Genomic DNA, 19,161 nt, shown 5'->3' on the forward strand with positions numbered 1-19,161 from the left:
GAGGAGTGTTTCAGTCTTGTGAGAAGAGCCTGTGGGATGGGAGACATACAGTGGCAACCACAGCAGAGGACAATCTGCCATACTGCTTTAGCTGTAGGTAGAGTTGGTCAGAGGACTTGAAACCAGTGACTGGTTTAAACTGAGGTCATAGCCTGTGGATAGGGTGAGATGTGCTCTGTTATGACCAAACATGTTGAGAATGGAAGAGGTTTAACTGTCTCTCAAAAGTTACTCTCATTAATGAGCTACAGATACCATGTGAAGTGGGAATGGAGGCCAGGGAGCTAGAACAATATCCTCACACCACTGTCTGGGGAACTATATTTCTCATATCCCTGTACCATTTGCTAAATAAGTTATTCTGATAGTCTCCCCGTAATGGATAAAGACGGGAGTCATGTGAAAATATTATCACTTCTGAACATCTTGATCCCCACTGTCTTAAGAAACAATGAAGCCAGTATCGACTCTGGCAGGGTGGGGAGCCACAGTGAACTGGAGGGTGGCGACACAAACCTGTGTGAGGTGAGGAAGGTGCCCACAGCAGGCCTCCTATGTGGACACTCTTCTTATCCAACATGGGCTTGGATGCCCTGCACTGGGCAGCCCAGTTTAGGATGGCAGAATAAATGTGAGGTGAGGAGGGCAGCCCAGTTCAGGAAGCAGACACCCAAGTGGTGTGAGGAGGATGTTCATATCAGGGGCTGGGCTAGTAGCTGGTATTGGAGCTCAAGCAGGGAGATAGGGCCTCCACTGAGATGGCAGTCTGGTGCAATTCATCAGAGCAGGTTGAGGAGGATGAGGTAGACATTGGCACAAAAAGACTGCTTTTAAATTTAAACAGAATTCTCCATGGGCAAGGCTTTTTTTTTTTTTTTTGGATTGGTGTTGCAGGATATATTTATTTTCCATTATAATTTTACTTACATCTTATCTATGTCTTTAAATTTAAGATGTCTCTCTTGTAAACAGCACAAAATTCAGTCTTGCATTTCTTATCTAGACTAATAATCTCTGCCCTTTAATTAGAGTGTTTAATCTGTTTACATTTAATGGAGCTGCTGATAGGATTGATTGAAGAATGTCTTATTGGGATTTGATTTGTATTTGTGTGATTTCTTCTTTGTTCCTTGGTCCTTCTTTTCCTGCCCTATTTTGTTGTGTTCCATTTTGTCTTTAAAAAAATATTTCATTTATATACTTAACAGAGACACAGTGAGACAGGGAACACAAGCAGGGGGAGTGGGAGAGGGAGAAACAGGCTTCCTGCTGAGCAGGGAGCTGGACACAGGATTTGATTCCAGGATCCTGGCATCATGACCTGAGCTGAAGGCAGACACTTAGTGACTGAACCCCCCAGGCACCCATTTTGTCTCTTTATTGGCTTTTTATTATACCTGTATATATTATCTTAGCATTCACTCTAGGATTGCAGTATGATTCTTCACATATCGCAGTGTACTTTGAATTAATGTTATACCACTTCCCATAGGAAACTTGTCATGATGTCTTTCCATATAACTTCCCCCCCACCTTTTGAATTATTTTTGTCATACACTTTACTGTATACCATTATTCCTAAAGCATTTTTTTGCCCTAAATAATCAGTAATCTTTGAACAAAATTTACATATAAAATCTTTTATATTTAGTCACATTTTATACATTTATTTCTCCTTTTCCCTTCCTGCTTTCAACAGGGATCATTTATCTTTAGACTAAAGAACTGCATTTAGTATTTTTTGCAATGCAGTTCTGATGGCAACAATTCTCTTATCTTGGTTTTTCTGAAAATGTCTTCATTTTGCCTTCCTTTTAAACAATATTTTCACTGGATAGAGAATTCTAGGCTGAATACCAGAAATAGGTTGCCTATTCCTGTTTTTCTTTCAACTGTTTAAAAATGTCATTTAAGGGGCACTTGGCTGGCTCAGTCAGTTAAGGGCTCAGGTCATGATCTCTGGGTCCTGGGATTGAGCACTGCATGGGGCTTTGTGCTCACCAGGGAGTCTGCTTGAAGATTCTCTCTCTCCCTCTGCTCCTCCCCTTTCTTGTGTGCTCTCTCTCTCTCTAAAATAAATAAACATATCTTTTTAAAAAATGAAAATGTCATTTGACTGTCTTCTGAATTTTGTTGTTTCTGGTGGGAAGCTTGTTGTTATTATTATTTTTTTAATAGTCAAACACTTTTCCCCCCATTGTTATTCTTTTTTGTTGTTGTTGTTACTCTTATTGCTGTTTCCCCTAAAGTAATGTCTCTTCTTTTTCCTCTACTTTCACCTTTTTGTCTTTATCAAATACCAGTTTGACTCTTATGTGTTTAGATGTGGCTTTCCTTGTCCTACCCGAGGCTCACTCATTGGGGATAAGAAACGTCATCTAGCAATAAGCCTATGAAAAAAAGGAACGTAGAGCTGTACATCTTTCATGGTCAAAGCAGTGTCATGTGGGATACAGATAGGTAATAAACCCTGACAGTTCTCTAAGTCCATGAAGTTTGGTACTGGAAGGCAGAGCCATCCCAAAACATGTTCCTGAAACAAATGAGGAAGATGTGGACTTCCTTCAGGTCTATCCCCACCAGAAGCTGGCTTTGCATTTCTCTCTCCAGTCACACTGTGACCTGACTCTTCCAGTGAGTCTGTGGGGAAGGCGGTATCGTGGCAGCAGATCTTGGGAGGAGGAGAGAACCATTTCCTTGGGGTCACTACTGAACTATTTTATTTTGTTTCATTTCTTAATTTTCATGACAGAGGTTGTTAAGCAAGAGAAGAATTGTTTCCTCAAAGCTCGGCGTAGGGGGATATTTCCCCAGACAAAGGAGATTTGAAGAAATTGTCATGTTTAAGGTGCTCCCTACCCCCATCCAGTTGTGCCCACGAGTAGATTTCGGCTCAACAAGGAAGATATTTTGAATACTTGTCACAGAAGCACTGTCACAGGAGCCTAGAGGCTTTCCCTCCAGGGAGGTGTCTGAGCAGAAGCTCATCACAGAGTGGCGTTAGAAAATATGTAAGGATTCTTGCTGGCCTGGCTGTCAAAGAGATCTGGTCTCAGTCCAGGCTCTGTCCTGACTCTGGTACCTTAAGTCAGTTTCTATGCTTTCCTGGGACTTTGTCTATCTCCCATCTCTCCAAGGAGGATAAGAGACTGTGGCGAGTGTTCTCAAACTTGTTTTAAACCACAGAACAATTTCCTTGAAGTAAAGGTTATATGTAAACTAAATATGAGTGTGGCTGGGTAACTTTATTTATTTATTTTTTTAATCATTTTTTAAAATTTATTTTCAGCATAACAGTATTCATTGTTTTTGTACCACACCCAGTGCTCCATGCAATCCATGCCCTCTCTAATACCCACCACCTGGTTCCCCCAACCTCTTACCCCTCACCTCTTCAAACCCTTCATATTGTTTTTCAGAGTCCATAGTCTCTCATTGTTCACCTCCCCTTCCAATTTCCCCCAACTCCCTTCTCCTAACTCCCCATGTCCTCCATACTATTTGTTATGCTCCACAAATAAGTGAAACCATATGATAATTGACTCTCTCTGCTTGACTTATTTCACTCAGCATAATCTCTTCCAGTCCCGTCCATGTTGCTACAAAAGTTGGGTATTCATCCTTTCTGATGGAGGCATAATACTCCATAGTGTATATGGACCACATCTTCCTTATCCAGCACATTGAAAAGATTATCCACCATGACCAGGTGGGATTCATTCCTGGGCTACAGGGATGGTTCAACATTTGTAAATCAATCAGTGTGATAGAACAAATTAATAAGAAAAGAGAGAAGAACCACATGGTCCTCTCAATTGATGCAGAAAAAGCATTTGACAAAATCCAGCATCCGTTCCTGATTAAAACGCTTCAAAGTATAGGGATAGAGGGAACATTTCTGAACTTCATCAAATCTATCTATGAGAAACCCACAGCAAATATCATCCTCAATGGGAAAAAGCTTGCAGCCTTCCCGTTGAGATCAGGAACACGACAAGGATGCCCACTCTCACCACTCTTGTTCAACATAGTATTAGAAGTCCTAGCAACAGCAATCAGACAACAAAGAGAAATAAAAGGTATCCAAATTGGCAATGAAGAAGTCAAACTCTCTCTCTTCGCAGATGACATGATTCTTTATATGGAAAACCCAAAAGACTCCACCCCCAAACTACTAGAACTTATACAGCAATTCAGTAACGTGGCAGGATACAAAGTCAATGTACAGAAATCAGTGGCTTTCTTATACACTAACAATGAAAATACAGAAAGAGAAATTAGAGAATCGATTCCATTTACTATAGCACCAAGAACCATAAGATACCTGGGAATAAACCTAACCAAAGAGGTAAAGGATCTGTACTCGAGGAACTACAGAACACTCATGAAAGAAATTGAAGAAGACACAAAAAGATGGAAGACCATTCCATGCCCTTGGATCGGAAGAATAAACATTGTTAAAATGTCTATACTGCCTAGAGCAATCTATACTTTTAATGCCATTCCGATCAAAATTCCACCAGTATTCTTCAAAGAGCTGGAGCAAATAATCCAAAAATTTGTATGGAACCAGAAGAGACCCTGAATCGCTAAGGAAATGTTGAAAAACAAAAATAAAACTGGGGGCATCACGTTACCTGATTTCAAGCTTTTTTACAAAGCTGTGATCACCAAGACAGCATGGTACTGGCATAAAAACAGACACATAGACCAGTGGAACAGAGTAGAGAGCCCAGATATGGACCTTCAACTCTATGGTCAGTTAATCTTTGACAAAACAGGAAAAAATATACAGTGGAAAAAAGACAGTCTCTTCAATAAATGGTGCTGGGAAAACTGGGCAGCTATATGTAGAAGAATGAAATTCGACCATTCTCTTACACCGTACACAAAGATAAACTCAAAATGGATAAAAGACCTCAACGTGAGACAGGAATCCATCAGAATCCATCAGAGGAGAACATAGGCAGTAATCTCTTCGATATCAGCCACAGCAACTTCTTTCAAGATATGTCTCCAAAGGCAAAGGAAACAAAAGCCAAAATAAAGTTCTGGGACTTCATCAAAATCAAAAGCTTCTGCACAGCAAAGGAAACAGTCAAGAAAACAAAGAGGCAATCCACGGAATGGGAGAAGATATTTGCAAATGACAGTACAGACAAAAGATTGATATCCAGGATCTATAAAGAACTCCTCAAACTCAACACACACAAAACAGATAATCATATCAAAAAATGGGCAGAAGATATGAACAGACATTTCTCCAATGAAGACATACAAATGGCTATCAGACACATGAAAAAATGTTCATCATCACTAGCCATCAGGGAGATTCAAATTAAAACCACATTGAGATATCACCTTACACCAGTTAGAATGGCCAAAATTAGCAAGACAGGAAACAACATGTGTTGGAGGGGATGTGGAGAAAGGGGAACCCTCTTACACTGTTGGTGGGAATGCAAGTTGGTGCAGCCTCTTTGGAGAACAGTGTGGAGACTCCTCAAGAAATTAAAAATAGAGCTTCCCTATGACCCTGCAATTGCACTACTGGGCATTTACCCCAAAGATACAGATGTAGTGAAAAGAAGGGCCATCTGTACCCCAATGTTTATAGCAGCAATGGCCACGGTCGCCAAACTGTGGAAAGAACCAAGATGCCCTTCAACGGATGAATGGATAAGGCTGGGTAACTTTAAAAAATAGTATTTTAAATTTTGTTTTCTGCATTTTACTTTTTGTCTTTTTTGATCAAAAAAACTTTTAATCAAGGGAAAAAGAACTTTTTTAACTAAGGAATTTAGTATGCCTTAAATACCCAGATTTTGTTTTTTCAGCTCCAGCTCAGAAGTTAGGGGGTCCTCATTGCTCTTCCCTTGTAAAAGTGCCCAAGGCCTTTAAGAGATGGTGTTTCTTCAGGGTTTGCTCACAATATGTGAAGGGGCATGGCTTTGAGGGTTACATGACCGCGGAGTATTTACCCCATGTCACAGAAGGGGGTGGTGTTGTGTGTATTTGGTGCAGTGGGGCATTAGTCCAGGGCTGGAACTTAGGCTCAGCTTTCAGGCAGTGCCCACACTAATGGCAAAACCTTGGAGGTATGGCTGCTGGAAGCATCTTGTGAGGCAAGCTCAACACAAGGAAATCCTTGTTTAGCAAGAAATCACATCTTCTATGTGTGGCCTCCAAGCCAGCAACTTCTGAATGTTGAAGAGTCTAGAAAGTCTTGGGCTTTGTGGATGCAGCAGGAACCATGGTGGCCTGAAGAGAAGAGGTGATTCTCCATTTTTCCAGACGATGTGAGCCTCTCTGGTTCTACTTTGAGTCTGCATAGGTGGGAGCTTGCAGTCATGACAGAGATTGTCTCTGGCTTGTAGAACTGGGTGTGTGTTTAGAGTCACCCATTGCATTTGGGCAATTGAATATTGTGGTTATTCATACCATTAGAATCTGTGCAATGACATTCTGATCTGCTACTTCTTAAAATATGTTCTATTTATTTATTTATTTGTTTAAAAAATTTAAAATATTAACATATAATGTATTATTTGCCCCAGAGGTGCAGTTGTGAATCATCAGGCTCACACATATCACAGCACTCACCATAGCACATACCCTCCCCATTGTCCATAACCCAGCCACCCTATCCCTACCCCCAACCCACCAGCAACCCTCAGTTTGTTTCATGTGATTAAGATTCTCTCATGGTTTGTCTCCCTCCTGGTCCCATTTTGTTTCATTTTTTCCCTCCCTACCTCCCATGACCCCCTACCCTGCCTCTCAAATTCCTTATATCAGAGAGATCATATGATAATTATCTTTCTCTGATTGTCTTATTTTGATTAGCATGATACCCTTTAGTTCCATCCATGTCATTGCAAACAGCAAGATTTTGGTTTTTTGATGGCTGCATAGTATCCCATATATACATATATACATATACATACATACATATATATATATACATACATACATATACATATCCCATATATATATATATATAGAGAGAGAGAGAGAGAGAGAGAGACATATATATGTCTATATATCTATATCTATAGGTATATCTATATATATGTCTATATATCACATCTTCTTTATCCATTCATCTGTTGATGGACATCTAGTTTCTTTCCATAGATTGGGTATTGTAGACATTGCTGCTATAAACATTGGGGTGCATGTGCCCCTTTGGATCATTAGATTTGTATCTTTAGGGTAAATACCCAGGAGTGTGATTGCTGGGTCATAGGGTAACTCTGTTTTCAATTTTTTGAGGAATCTCCATGCTGTTTTCCAGAGTGGTTGCACCTGCTTGCATTCCTACCAATAGTGTAGGAGGGTTCCTCTTTCTCCACATCCTTGCCAATATCTGTCATTTCATGACTTGTTAATTTTAGCCATTCTGACTGGTGTGAGGTGGTATCTCACTGTGGTCTTGATTTGTATTTCCCTGATGCCGAGTGATGTTGAGCACTTTTTCCTGTGTCTGTTGGCCATTTGGATATCTTCCTTGCAGAAATATCTGTTCGTGTCTTCTTCCCATTTCTTGATAGGATTGTTTTTTGTTTGGGTGTTGAGTTTGATAAGTTCTTTATAGATTTTGGGTACTAGCCTTTCATCTGGTATGTCATTTGCCAATATCTTCTCCCATTCTTGTGGGTGTCTTTTGGTTTTGTTTACTGTTTCCTTTGCTGTGCAGAAGCTTTTGATCTTGATGAAATCCCAATAGTACATTTTTGCCCTTGATTTCCTTGCTTTTGGCAATATTTGTAGGAAGAAGTTGCTGCAGCTGAGGTTGAAGAGGTTGCTGCCTGTGTTCCCCTCAAGGATTTTGATGGATTCCTGTCTCACAGTGAGGTCTTTCATCCACTTTGAGTCTATTTTTATGTGTGGTGTAAGGAAATGGTCCAGTTTCATTCTTCTGCATGAGGCTGTCCAATTTTCCCAACACCATTTATTGAAGAGACTTTTACCCGCTGGACATTCTTTCCTGCTTTGTCAAAGATTAGTTGACCATAGAATTGGGGGTCCATTTCCGGACTTTGTATTTTGTTCCATTTATCTACGTGTCTGTTTTTGTGCCAGTACTGCACTGTTTTGATGATTACAGCTTTGTAATAGAGCTTGAAGTCTGGAATTTTAGTGCCTCCAACTTTGTTTTTCTTTTTCAACATTCCTCTGGCTATTCAGGGTCTTTCCTGGTTCCATATAAATTTTAGGATTATTTGTTCACTTCTTTGGAAAAAAAATGGATGGTATTTTGATAGAGATTGTGTTAAGTGGATAGATTGCTTTAGGTAGCATAGACATTTTCACAGTGTTTGTTCTTCCAATCCATGAGCATGGAACGTTTTTTTTCCATTTCTTTGTGTCTTCCTCAATTTCTTTCATGACTACTTTGTAGTTTTCTGAGTATAGATTCTTTGCCTCTTTGGTTAGGTTTATTCCTAGGTATCTTATGGTTTTGGCTGCAATTGTAAATGGGATCAACTCCTTAATTTCTCTTTCTTCTGTCTTGCTGTTGGTGTATATAAATGAAACTGATTTCTGTGCATTGATTTTATATCCTGACCCTTTACTGAATTCCTGTATGAGTTCTAGGAGTTTTGGGGTGGAGTCTTTTGGGTTTTCCACATAAAATATCACATCATCTGCAAAGAGTCAGATTTGACTTCTTTGCTGATTCAGATGCTTTTAATTTCTTTTTGTAGTCTGATTGCTGAGGCTAGGATTTATAGTACTATGTTGAATAGCAGTGGTGACAGTGGACAGGCCTGGTGTGTTCCTGACCTTAGGGGAACAGCTGTCAGTTTTTCCCCTTTGAGGATGATATTCGCTGTGGGCTTTTCATAGATGGCTTTGATGATATTGAGATGTTTCCTCAATGCCTACACTGTGAAGAGTTTTGATCAAGAAAGATGCTGTGCTTTGTCAAATGCTTTTTCAACATTCAGTATCATATGGTTCTTGTTCTTTCCTTTATTAATGTATTGTATCACATTGATTGATTTGCCAATGTTGAACCAAACTTGCAGCCCGGGAATAAATCATTCTTGGTCGTGGTGAATAATCCTTTTAATTATTGTTGGATCCTATTGGCTAATATTTGGTGAGAATTTTTGCATCCATGTTCATCAAGAATATTGGTCTGTAATTCTCCTTTTGATGGGGTCTTTGTCTGGTTTTGGGATCAAGGTAATGCTGGCCTCATAAAATGAGTTTGGAAGTTTTCCTTCCATTTCTATTTTTTGGAACAGTTTCAGGAGAATAGGTACTAATTCCTCTTAAATATTGGTAGAATTCCCCTGGGAAGCTGTCTAGCCCTGGGCTCTTGTTTATTGGGAGATTTTGATGACTTTTCAATCTCCTTACTGGTTATGGGTCTGTTCAGGTTTTATATTTCTTCCTGGTTCAGTTGTGGTAGTTTATATGTCTCTAGGAATGCATCCATTTCTTACAGATTGTCAAATTTTCTGGTGTATAGTTGCTCATAATATGTTCTTATAATTGTTTGTATTTCTTTGGTGTTGATTGTGATTGCTTTTTCATTCATGATTTTATTAATTTGGGTCCTTTCTCTTTTCTTAAGTCTGGCCAGGGATTTCTCAATCTTTTAATTCTTTCAATGAACCAGCTCCCAGTTTCGTTGATTTGTTCTGCTGTTCTTTTGGTTTCTGTATCATTGATTTCTGCTCTGATCTTTATTATTTCTCTTCTCCTTCTGGGTTTAGGTTTTCTTTGCATTTTTTTCTCCAGCTCCTTTAGGTATAGGGTTGGGTTATGTACTTGTGACCTTTCTTGTTTCTTGAGAAAGGCTTTCATTGCTATATACTTTCCTCTCAGGACTGCCTTTATTATGTCCCAAAGATTTTGAACAGTTGTGTTTTCATTATCATTTGTTTCCATGAATTTTTAAAATTCTTCTTTAATTTCCTGGTTGACCCACTCATTCTTTAGTAGGATGCTCTTTAGCCTCCATGTATTTGAGTTCTTTCCAACTTTCTACTTGTGGTTGAGTTCTAGTTTTAAAGCACTGTGGTCTGAAAATATGCGGGGAATGATCCCAATCTTTTGGGACCAGTTGAGACCTGATTTTTGACCCAGGATGTGATCTATTTTGGAGAATGTTCCACGTGCACTAGAGAAGAATGTGTATTCTGTTGTTTGGGGATGGAGTGTTCTAAATATATCTGTGATGTCCATCTGGTCCAGTATGTCATTTAAAGCCTTTATTTCCTTTTTGATCTTTTGGTTAGATGATCTGTCCATTTCATTGAGTGGGATGTTAAAGTTCCCTACTATTATTGTATTATTTTTGATGTGTTTCTTTGATTTTTTTATTAATTGGTTTATATAATTGGCTGCTCATGTGTTAGGGCCATAGATATTTAAAATTTTTAGATCTTGTTGGATAGACCCTTTAATTCTGACACAGTGTCCTTCCTCATCTCTTATGGTCTTTGGCTTAAAATCTAATTTATCTGGTATAAGGATCCCCACCATAGCTTTCTTTTGATGTCCATTAACAGGATAAATTGTTTTTCATCCCCTTACTTTAAATCTGGAGGTGTTTTTGGGTCTAAAATCAGTTTCTTGTAGACAGCATATCATTGGGTCTTCTTTTTTTTTTTTTTTTTAATCCATTCTGATACCCTGTGTCTTTTGATTGGGGCACTTAACCCATTTACATTCAGGGTAGCTATTGGAAGATATGAATTTAGTGCCATCAGATTGCCTATAAGGTGACTATTGTTGTATATTGTCTCTGTTCCTTTCTGGTCTGTTCCTTTTAGGCTCTCTCTTTTCTTAGAGGACCCCTTTTAATATTTCCTGTAGGGCTGGTTAAGTGTTTGCAATTCTTTTACTTTTTGTTTGTCTTGGAAGCTTTCTATATCTTCTTCTATTTTCTTTTTTTTAAAAAGATTTTATTTATTTATTTGACAGACAGAGATCACAAGTAGGCAGAGAGGCAGGCAGAGAGAGAGGAGGAAGCAGGCTCCCTGCTGAGCAGAGAGCCCGATGTGGGGCTTGATCCCGGGACCCTGGGATCATGACCTGAGCCAAAGTCAGAGGCTTTAACCCACTGAACCACCCAGGCCCCTCTCTCCTTCTATTTTCAATGACAGTGTAGTTGGATATAGTATTCTTGGCTGCATATTTTTCTTGTTTAGTGATCTGAGTATATCATACCAGTCCTTTCTAGTCTGCAAGGTCTCTGTGGCTATGTCTGCTGCCAGTCTAATATTTCTACTGTTGTATGTTACAGACCTCTTGTCCTGAGCTGCTTTCAGGATTTTCTCTTTGTCACTGAGACTTGTATGTTTTACTATTAGATGATGGGGTGTGGACCTATTTTTATTGATTTTGAGAATGGGTTCTCTGTGCCTCCTCGATTTTGATGCTTGTTCCTCTTGCCAAGTTAGGGAAATTCTTGGCTATAATTTGCTCCAGTATACCTTCTGCCCCCTCTCTTTCTTCTTCTTCTTCCAGGATCCCAGTTAATCTATATTGTTTTGTCTTATGCTATCACTTATCTCTCGAATTCTCCCCTTGTGGTCCAATAGTTGTTTGTTTCTCCTTTGCTCAGCTTCTTTATTCTCCATCATTTGATCTTCTATATCACTAATTTTCTCTTCTGCCTCATTTATGCTAGCAGTAAGAACCTCCATTTTTTATTGCACCTCATTAATAGCTTTTATTTATTTCAACTTGATTAGATTTTAGTTCTTTTATTTCCCCAGAAAGGGATTTTTATTTCTCCAGAAAGTGATTCTCTAGTATCTTCCATGCTTTTTCCAAGCCCAGCTAGCATCTTGATAATCATCATTCTGAACTCTAGTTCTGACATATAACTAATGTACATATTGATTAGGTCCCTAGCTATCGGTACTGCTTCTTGTTCTTTTTTTTTTTTTTTTTTTGTGGTGAATTTTTCTGCCTTGTCATTTTATCCAGATAGGAATAGATGAATGAGAGAGCAAAATACTTAAAGGGTAGCAGTGACCCCAGAAAAATATACACTAACTAAATCAGAAAAGACCTGAAACCAAAGGGACAAGAAAGGGGGGAAAGAGAAAAATATATATGTATATTAGAGTGGTGTATAGAACAGAAACACACACTCGATTTTATGTATATTTTGGTGTGTTAGAAAAAACTACCTCCCAAAATTTTAAAGAAAGAAAAACTTATATGTACAAAAATAAAGGTAAACATGATGAAGGGATTGAATATGACTGTAAAGATGAAACTTAAATAAGATTCTAAAAAGGGAATTGATAAGTTGTTTGAAAAAAGAAAAGAAAAACAAAAAGGACTATGACAGTGAAAATTTAAAAAGATTTTTAAAAAGTATTGATAAGATAAAATAGTTTAAAAATGTTATAATAAGGGAGTGCCTGGGTGGCTCAGTGGGTTAAAGGCTCTGCCTTCAGCTCAGGTCATGACCCAGGGTCCTGGGATTGAGCCCCGCACTGGGCTCTCTTCTCGGCAGGGTGCTTGCTTCCTCCTCTCTCTCTGACTGCCTCTCTAGCTACTGGTGATCTCTGTCTGTCAAATAAATAAAAAATCTTAAAAAAAATGTTATAATAGGAAAGAGGAAAATAAAAAAATAAGAAAAAAATTAAAAAGATTTAATTTTGCAAGACTAAAGGATCATGGGGAAAAAGCCATGAATTCTATGCATTGCTTTCCCCTAGCTGTGGAGTTTCACAGTTCTCATTGATTGGTGAAGTTGGTCTTGACTTGATGTTGTTGCTGATCTCCTCGGGGAGAGGCCTGTTGCAGTGACTTTTAAATGTATTTGCCTGAGGCAGAATTGCACTACCCTCGCCAGGGGTCAGGCTAAGCAGTCTGCTTGGTTTTGTGCTTGGGAGCTTTTGTTCCCTGAATTCTTTCCGTAGAGCTCTGGAGAATGGGATGAAAATGGAAGCCTCCCAGTCTCCAGCCCAGAGGAGACAAGAGCTTGAGGCCCCACTCCTTAGAGAAAAGAGGTCAATCACTCCCAGTCTCCCTGGTCTCCAGCTGTGCTCCGAGCTCACCTGGCCTGTGACCAATTGTTTCTATTTATGGTGCACAGCCCCGTTTGGAGTCTCCAAACTTAGCAGATTCCTGCCTCGCTCCTGTGCTGCTCCTCCCTGGGGTGGAAGATGAGTCTCCCAGGTTCTTCCACTCATGGGGTCATTGTTTGAAGAGTAGTGGCCTGGCTGTGACTTGGATCATGGTGTAAGGTAACCCTGAGCTGAGGGCTCACTCCTTAGCTCTGTCTTTGCAGCTGGCTTCCCTACTCTGATACCTGGGAGCTCTGCTACTCAGACACCCCTAGTCTTTTTGTGACCCTGCAGGTCCTGAAACCACACTGTCTCCACGAGGGCTCCACATCCTGCTTAGCCTCTGGAGTGACATCCCGCAGTGGAGCAGACTTCTAAAAGTTCCAAGTTTGTGCTCCACTGCTCTCTCACTTCCCTGGAGCTGGCCCCTCCCCTGCGGTCTATCTTTCTGTTGCTTTGGATTCACTTCTCTGTGCATCCCACTTTCCGGAAAGTGATCAATTTTTTGTTCCTAGAATTGCAGCTCTTCCTCTCTTCTCTTTCCTCTTTGGTTTGTAGCTGTTCAAAATGTTTTGGTAACTATCTAGATGAGCTCTTGGGACATGATGATATTTAGGCCTCCTACTGTCCGCCATCTTGCTCCTTTCTCTAGCTTATTTATTTTTATTAAAAAAAGTTTTATGTATTTATTTGTGTGTGTGTGAGAGAGTCACACTTGTGAGTGAACGGGGGTGGGGGAATAGGGGCAGAGGGAGAGGGAGAACTAGACTCCCCACTGGCTTGATCCCAGGATCTGGAGATCAAGACTTAAGCAGAAGGCAGATGCTTAACAGACTGAACCACCTAGGTGCCCCTTATACCTGTTACTTTTGAAGCAAATGAAAATAAGGCTGCCCTTATTTTATATATATATATATATTATTATAAATAAGGTGAAGAGCATGCCCCAGGAAACCGAGTTTAGTAACTTCACATCTAGGAACTAAATGACTAAAGTCCCATACACCGCTATTTCCAAATCCCATACATTGCTGTTCTAGAGTCATATGCGATAACATTCATGCAGCCTGTAACTAGTAATAAAAATAACTATAAATACTTGATTCCTGTGCATTTCCCACAGAGATGTAGGTCACATGGACTTGTGTGGAGGAGGGAGAAGGGTTTAGTTGGTTTAGGTGAAATTCAACAGTGTCAGGTTCACCTGGACTCAGGTGATAGAGCCTGCATTCTGTCCACTCAATACCTGGCACTTAGCAGGTGCTTAGTTAGCATTTGCTGGTTGGTTGATGGAAAAAATTTGTCCTTTTCAGTCCTACTGAACAGAGGAGCCCTTTTTCAGTCAAAGGCTGATTTAGCCCAAGGTGACCAACAGGGAGTCTCAGCCTAGAGGTTGGCAGTGACAAGAGGGACAGGTTGAGAGGGACTCAAGCTACTGAGTGACCTGGCAGCTAGTGGACCCTGACACATGGAAGGGGTTGAGCTGGCCTGGCCAGGTGATAGATGGGGCCAAGAGTTCTGTAGAGCCACCTACCAACCCTGTTCTCCATGGATGCTGTCTGGTGCTCTCAGGCCTTGTGACTGTAATACCCCTCTCTGTTGGATCATGAACTGGGCTGGCATCTCAGAGGTGAGATGCTCAAACTTGGATCTTGTAGGTGGAAAGGATAGGAGGCAGGTCCAGGTCAGAAAAGTGTTGTCTGGAAGACACAGGTGTTGGTGGGCACTGAACACTCTCAGTGGTAAGCAGGGATGCAGGAGACTCAAGGCCAAGTTGGTCCCTGAGCTCAGAAGAGGTCAGCAGAAGGAACTCAACTCAGTTGAGGTGAAATTCCAGAGCTACTCAAGAGACTCAGCTCTAATCCATGCCAGCTTCCTTGGACGGATGTCCAGCTTGAGAAGGTCCCTGTCACTTCCCAGTGGGGTAGGGCTACATCCTTGAGCTGTTGCCCTAGACTGGGCCAGCTTGGTGTCCAAGGCCCACAGTGTTTCCTTCCTCCTTGCCAGAGAACACAGGGGGAGGATGTAAGAAGTTCACCCTGAGCCCCAGGCACAGAGAGGTTCATGGTTTCTCCTGGTGGTACTCAGCTTTGGCCCTGGCAGAAGGCAGGGTCTGAGAGACAGGTGTAGGTAAGCAGGAGCTGGAAAGAACTTTGCATGGGGGTTGGGGGAAAGGGGTGGAGGACGAAGAAGAGGAAGCAGAAAATAGCAGAATTGTGCCATTGGCCTTGTAAGAACAGATTTGATGCCAGGGAATGAAGGCCAATGAATAAACAAGAAACCAGCCCTTCACATTCAGTTAAGAGACATTTATTTGATGGCTGACATTCAGGTAAGACACATTTATTCGATTACTGTTGCCTTCCCTGCCACCCTTTCCAGTGTGATTCTGGATCACCTCTAGAGCAAATAGTCTGGCTCCTGTAAGTAGAGGCTTTTCATGGTTTTCTTTATCCAAGGCAGGAAAGGTGAGATTTTGGTGTAGACCCGGGGAGGTGTCCCATCATTTTGTCCATAGGACACAATGCCCTGGGCCACATTGTTACACATGAGAGGGCCTCCAGAGTCCCCCTGTGGACAGAGATAGGGAAGGAGTGAATCAGTTCTCCTGCTGCCCCCATCCTCCCCAGCCCCTCTGAGAAGATTGCCTTGTGTGACCACCATGGGAGGTGGGAGGACAGGACAGGGCCGGACCTTGTCAGTGCTTCACTTCACCCCAGGTGGCAGCTCCCTCTCCTTCCCTGGGTCCCAGGTCCTGTGCTGAAGGACTGCAGGCTCCACTCCCCTGTTTAGGTACCCAGAAGTGGGTGGGCAGGGCTGACACTCAGCATAGAGGCCAAGCCCGGTAACCCAGGTGGGGACCAGCTCTGAGGTGCCACCTGGTTTTCACTCCTGCATGCCCAGGGAGCAGAGATTTCTAGCATCGGTGGCCTGGCACGGGGCAGAGTGCGGCAAATTCATCTTGTAGGAGCACCTCATTTGAATACATCCTACACCCTCAGCAGGCTCGCAGAGGGTCTGGGTGCCCCCATCTCTGACTGTTCCCCCTCCTTTCCTCACGAGAAAGATCATTGCTTGGGTCTCCAGATCCCAGGTCTTCCCTAAACACCCCTGTCCCCAGACCTATGCTAAGCAGACACCCAATCTCACCTGAAAGGAAGACTTCTTTTCCTCTGGGTTCCCCACGCACAGCTCAATGGTGCGGTTGTAATGCTTGGGATAGCGGGATTTGCACTTGCCATCGTCCTGCACTTCCAGCCTCACCTCCTGCAGAGTGTCTGGGTACCTGCTTATCTTGGCCATCTTCCCCCAGCCGGCCACAGTGCACACCTGTCTTGGCCTTACCCGGTTCTTGTCCCTGGGCAGGCGGAGGGGCTTCACAGCTGCAGTCTGCTTGGCCTCTCTCTCCAGCTGTTGGGAAGAGGCAAGAGAGTCTAGCTCAGCCAGTGGCCTCGGGGCCTGGACACCCCGATGAGGCTGCACTGTCTTCTCTCTGCCCTGAGCTTGAGCTAGGGACACTGGCCAGGAAGCCAGGATGGAAGGAGGGAGGGGACAGGTCCCAGTGGGAGGAAGAACCAGTGTGGACCCAGGAAAACAAGGGCAGCAAGGAGGTTTCCTTACCATCAGTAACATGATGTCGTTGGAGTAGTTATTGGGATCATAGTCTGGGTGAGGGATGGATGTTTTCACGGGGATGACCTGCTGGGTTGTCTCTGGTTTCATGATGTTGTGGGCCCCCAGGGTGACCTGGATGGAGCTACACAGAGGGCAGAGTGGGGTGTGGGGGTGTGGAATCATAGGATACAGCCCAGGGGCTGTGAAGGGCAGGTGGCAGTTGGGGTGGGCAGGGCTGGAGTTGATGGGGAAACTGAGGCAACAGGAGATTCCCAGGTTTGAGCTGTCTGTGCCTTCTGCTTCTCAGTGGCTGAGGTAGGTTTCTGGAGCCATAGGTGACTGGGGTCATTTACCCAGAGAAACATGTGAATGAGATGAGATTGCATTCTGATGCCAAAGCAGGTCCCAGCTCTTCTCTTACTCCAGCAATGCACCTGGTTCCGGCCTCCCCTCTCCCCACCACCTACCTGACCTCCCTCACCCCCTTTCAGGAGTCTCCCGGCTCATGCGTTCCTCAGAGCACCCAGGGCAGAAGGCAGGGCTCCGTGCCAGGGTTTTCAGGGCGGTGTAGGCTCATGGTCACTCCTTACCTCCCATAGCAGTGAGCGGCCGTCAGCACGAACTTCTTGTGTACCAGGAACCCACCACACTTTTTCGCATTATTCTGATTCTCGATACTAAGATATGCCATGTAAGGCCGGGAGTGGGGCTTGGCCTCATGTCCTCCGATGATCTCTCCTAAGGGAAAATTCTGTTCTGTTCCTGTGTACCCACTGAATGCACTGGACAGGCACAGCCCGAATTTGGGAGGGCGTGGGAGGGGCCTCCACTCCCTCCCCTGGGAGTTGGAAAAAGACAGTGTCTTGGTCTGTGAATCTTTCTTCTACACATGAACAGAGGGGAGCATACCTGTCGTAGGGACAGAGACATCCTAGGGGATCCTGAGCAGTCCCTTTCTTGACTTTGCTTTGTTTCTAGCAAGTTTCTAAGGCCCCTATCATCCTGTGAAGTCTTCTCCAGTGTTTAGGGCCTAAGTTTAGTTATATAGGTATTGTCTCACAAGGCCTGTTTCCATGGGTCATGTAGTAAATACCTAGGTAACTATTGTTTGGCTGCATGAGGGCAAGCCTCCCCAGGGAGCCTCCAGATGAAGGCTGATAGAGCCAGTGCTGCTAGGATTCTGGAAAGCAGAGTTTAGGTCTGCCAAGGTCCTGTTTGAAAGAGGGGAGCTGCTAACAGCCTGGGAAGAAAAGCAGAGTTGGAGAGAGGGATGAGGAGGCTTGGGATAGAGCCAAGGTAACAGCAGTCTTCTGGGGACCATGGTCCGTCCCCCATTGGGGTCTGCTGAGCCTGGGCTTCTCTCCCAAGCAGATGCTGAGGGAAGCACCTGGCTCACCCCACAGGGAAGCCTGGTCTGCTCTGTCCTCTGCAGGGGGATTTATGATGTTCTCTTTTCCAGTTTCTCACCCTCTGCTATGTACTTCTAGGAAAGCTCCATTTCCAGATGTAAAAGGCAGAGCCTGGGGAGGGGACAGTACCCACTGGCTCTTCTAGAGACCAGCCTTCTGCTCTGCCATTTCTGCTGGTGGCTTACCTAGCACCCTACTTGAGAGTGGGAGGCAAGATGACAACAGGGTGCAGAATGTTCCTGGTGGATAGGTGGATCAGGGGTGTGCAGAAGGGCCAGGAGGGCTGTGCCCACTGTGGGATGGGGTCGGGCCTTGGAGGGTGGGGTGGTCACTTACCTGCCTGGGCCCCGGAAGGCAGGCGAAAGGCCAGCAGGAGCAGGAGCAGGAGTGGCTGCATCTTTCCCAGGAGGCTGCCCAGGTCGGGGCTACTGGCGCTTCCTCTGTGCTTTTAGCTCCCAGGAAAGGAAGGGGGGTGCAGATGGGCTCACTGACATTGAACTCCTCTCTGGTTTGTGGTGCTTTATCCTAGAAGGCTTTCTATGAAAGCTTCCCTGCCCCCACCCCTCTGTCTGATGACGTTCTTGGGGTGGTTGTGTGAGAATTGTGCTGTGACCACATCAGAACCCACACAAGTTGACTCAGAGCAGACCACTTGTTCCAGCCCAGAACAGGACAGCGAGTGTACAAGGTGGGGACTGGAGGATGTGGTATCAGCCTGGAGGGTTTCTAGAGCCCAGAAACCTGAGTCTCCAGTGATAGGGCCACCACTGCCTCAGCTCCGTGCTGAGTCCATCAGGATGATTTCTTTAGCAGCTGTGTATTTAGGCTCCTTATCTGAATGATCCAACATACCAGAGATGTGTCTCTGTCCCTCAGAGAGCATGTCCGGTGGGGGAGACAGAAATAGCAACAACCAGGGTCCAGCATGGTCAGGGCCATGGTAGAGGGAGGCACAAGACAGTAAGAGAGCGTGACCACTATTTACTAAATCCATAGGGCAACCCCTTCATCACCCTGGCTTCTTTTCTAGGGATTTTAACATCTGTTTTTAAATTACAAATGCTCAGAGTCATTGAGTCCACGTCTTT

At 43.3% G+C, this 19,161-nt stretch overlaps 1 protein-coding gene across 1 annotated transcript; it reads right to left on the minus strand.

The window, feature by feature from the left end:
- Nucleotides 1–15,337: 15,337 nt before the first annotated feature.
- LOC125104667 (granzyme B-like) lies at nucleotides 15,338–18,613 on the minus strand. Its single transcript, XM_047737348.1, has 5 exons — nucleotides 18,410–18,613; nucleotides 17,255–17,402; nucleotides 16,671–16,806; nucleotides 16,200–16,460; nucleotides 15,338–15,620 (listed from the first exon to the last, which is right to left on the minus strand). Exons 1-5 carry the CDS (start codon nucleotides 18,468–18,470, stop codon nucleotides 15,450–15,452), a joined length of 777 nt encoding a protein of 258 aa, XP_047593304.1. The 5' UTR covers nucleotides 18,471–18,613; the 3' UTR covers nucleotides 15,338–15,449.
- Between the last annotated feature and the right edge of the window lie 548 nt (nucleotides 18,614–19,161).

The sequence above is a fragment of the Lutra lutra genome, chromosome 7 (genome assembly GCF_902655055.1).
Source record: "Lutra lutra chromosome 7, mLutLut1.2, whole genome shotgun sequence".
In the NCBI taxonomy this organism is placed as follows: Eukaryota; Metazoa; Chordata; class Mammalia; order Carnivora; family Mustelidae; genus Lutra; species Lutra lutra.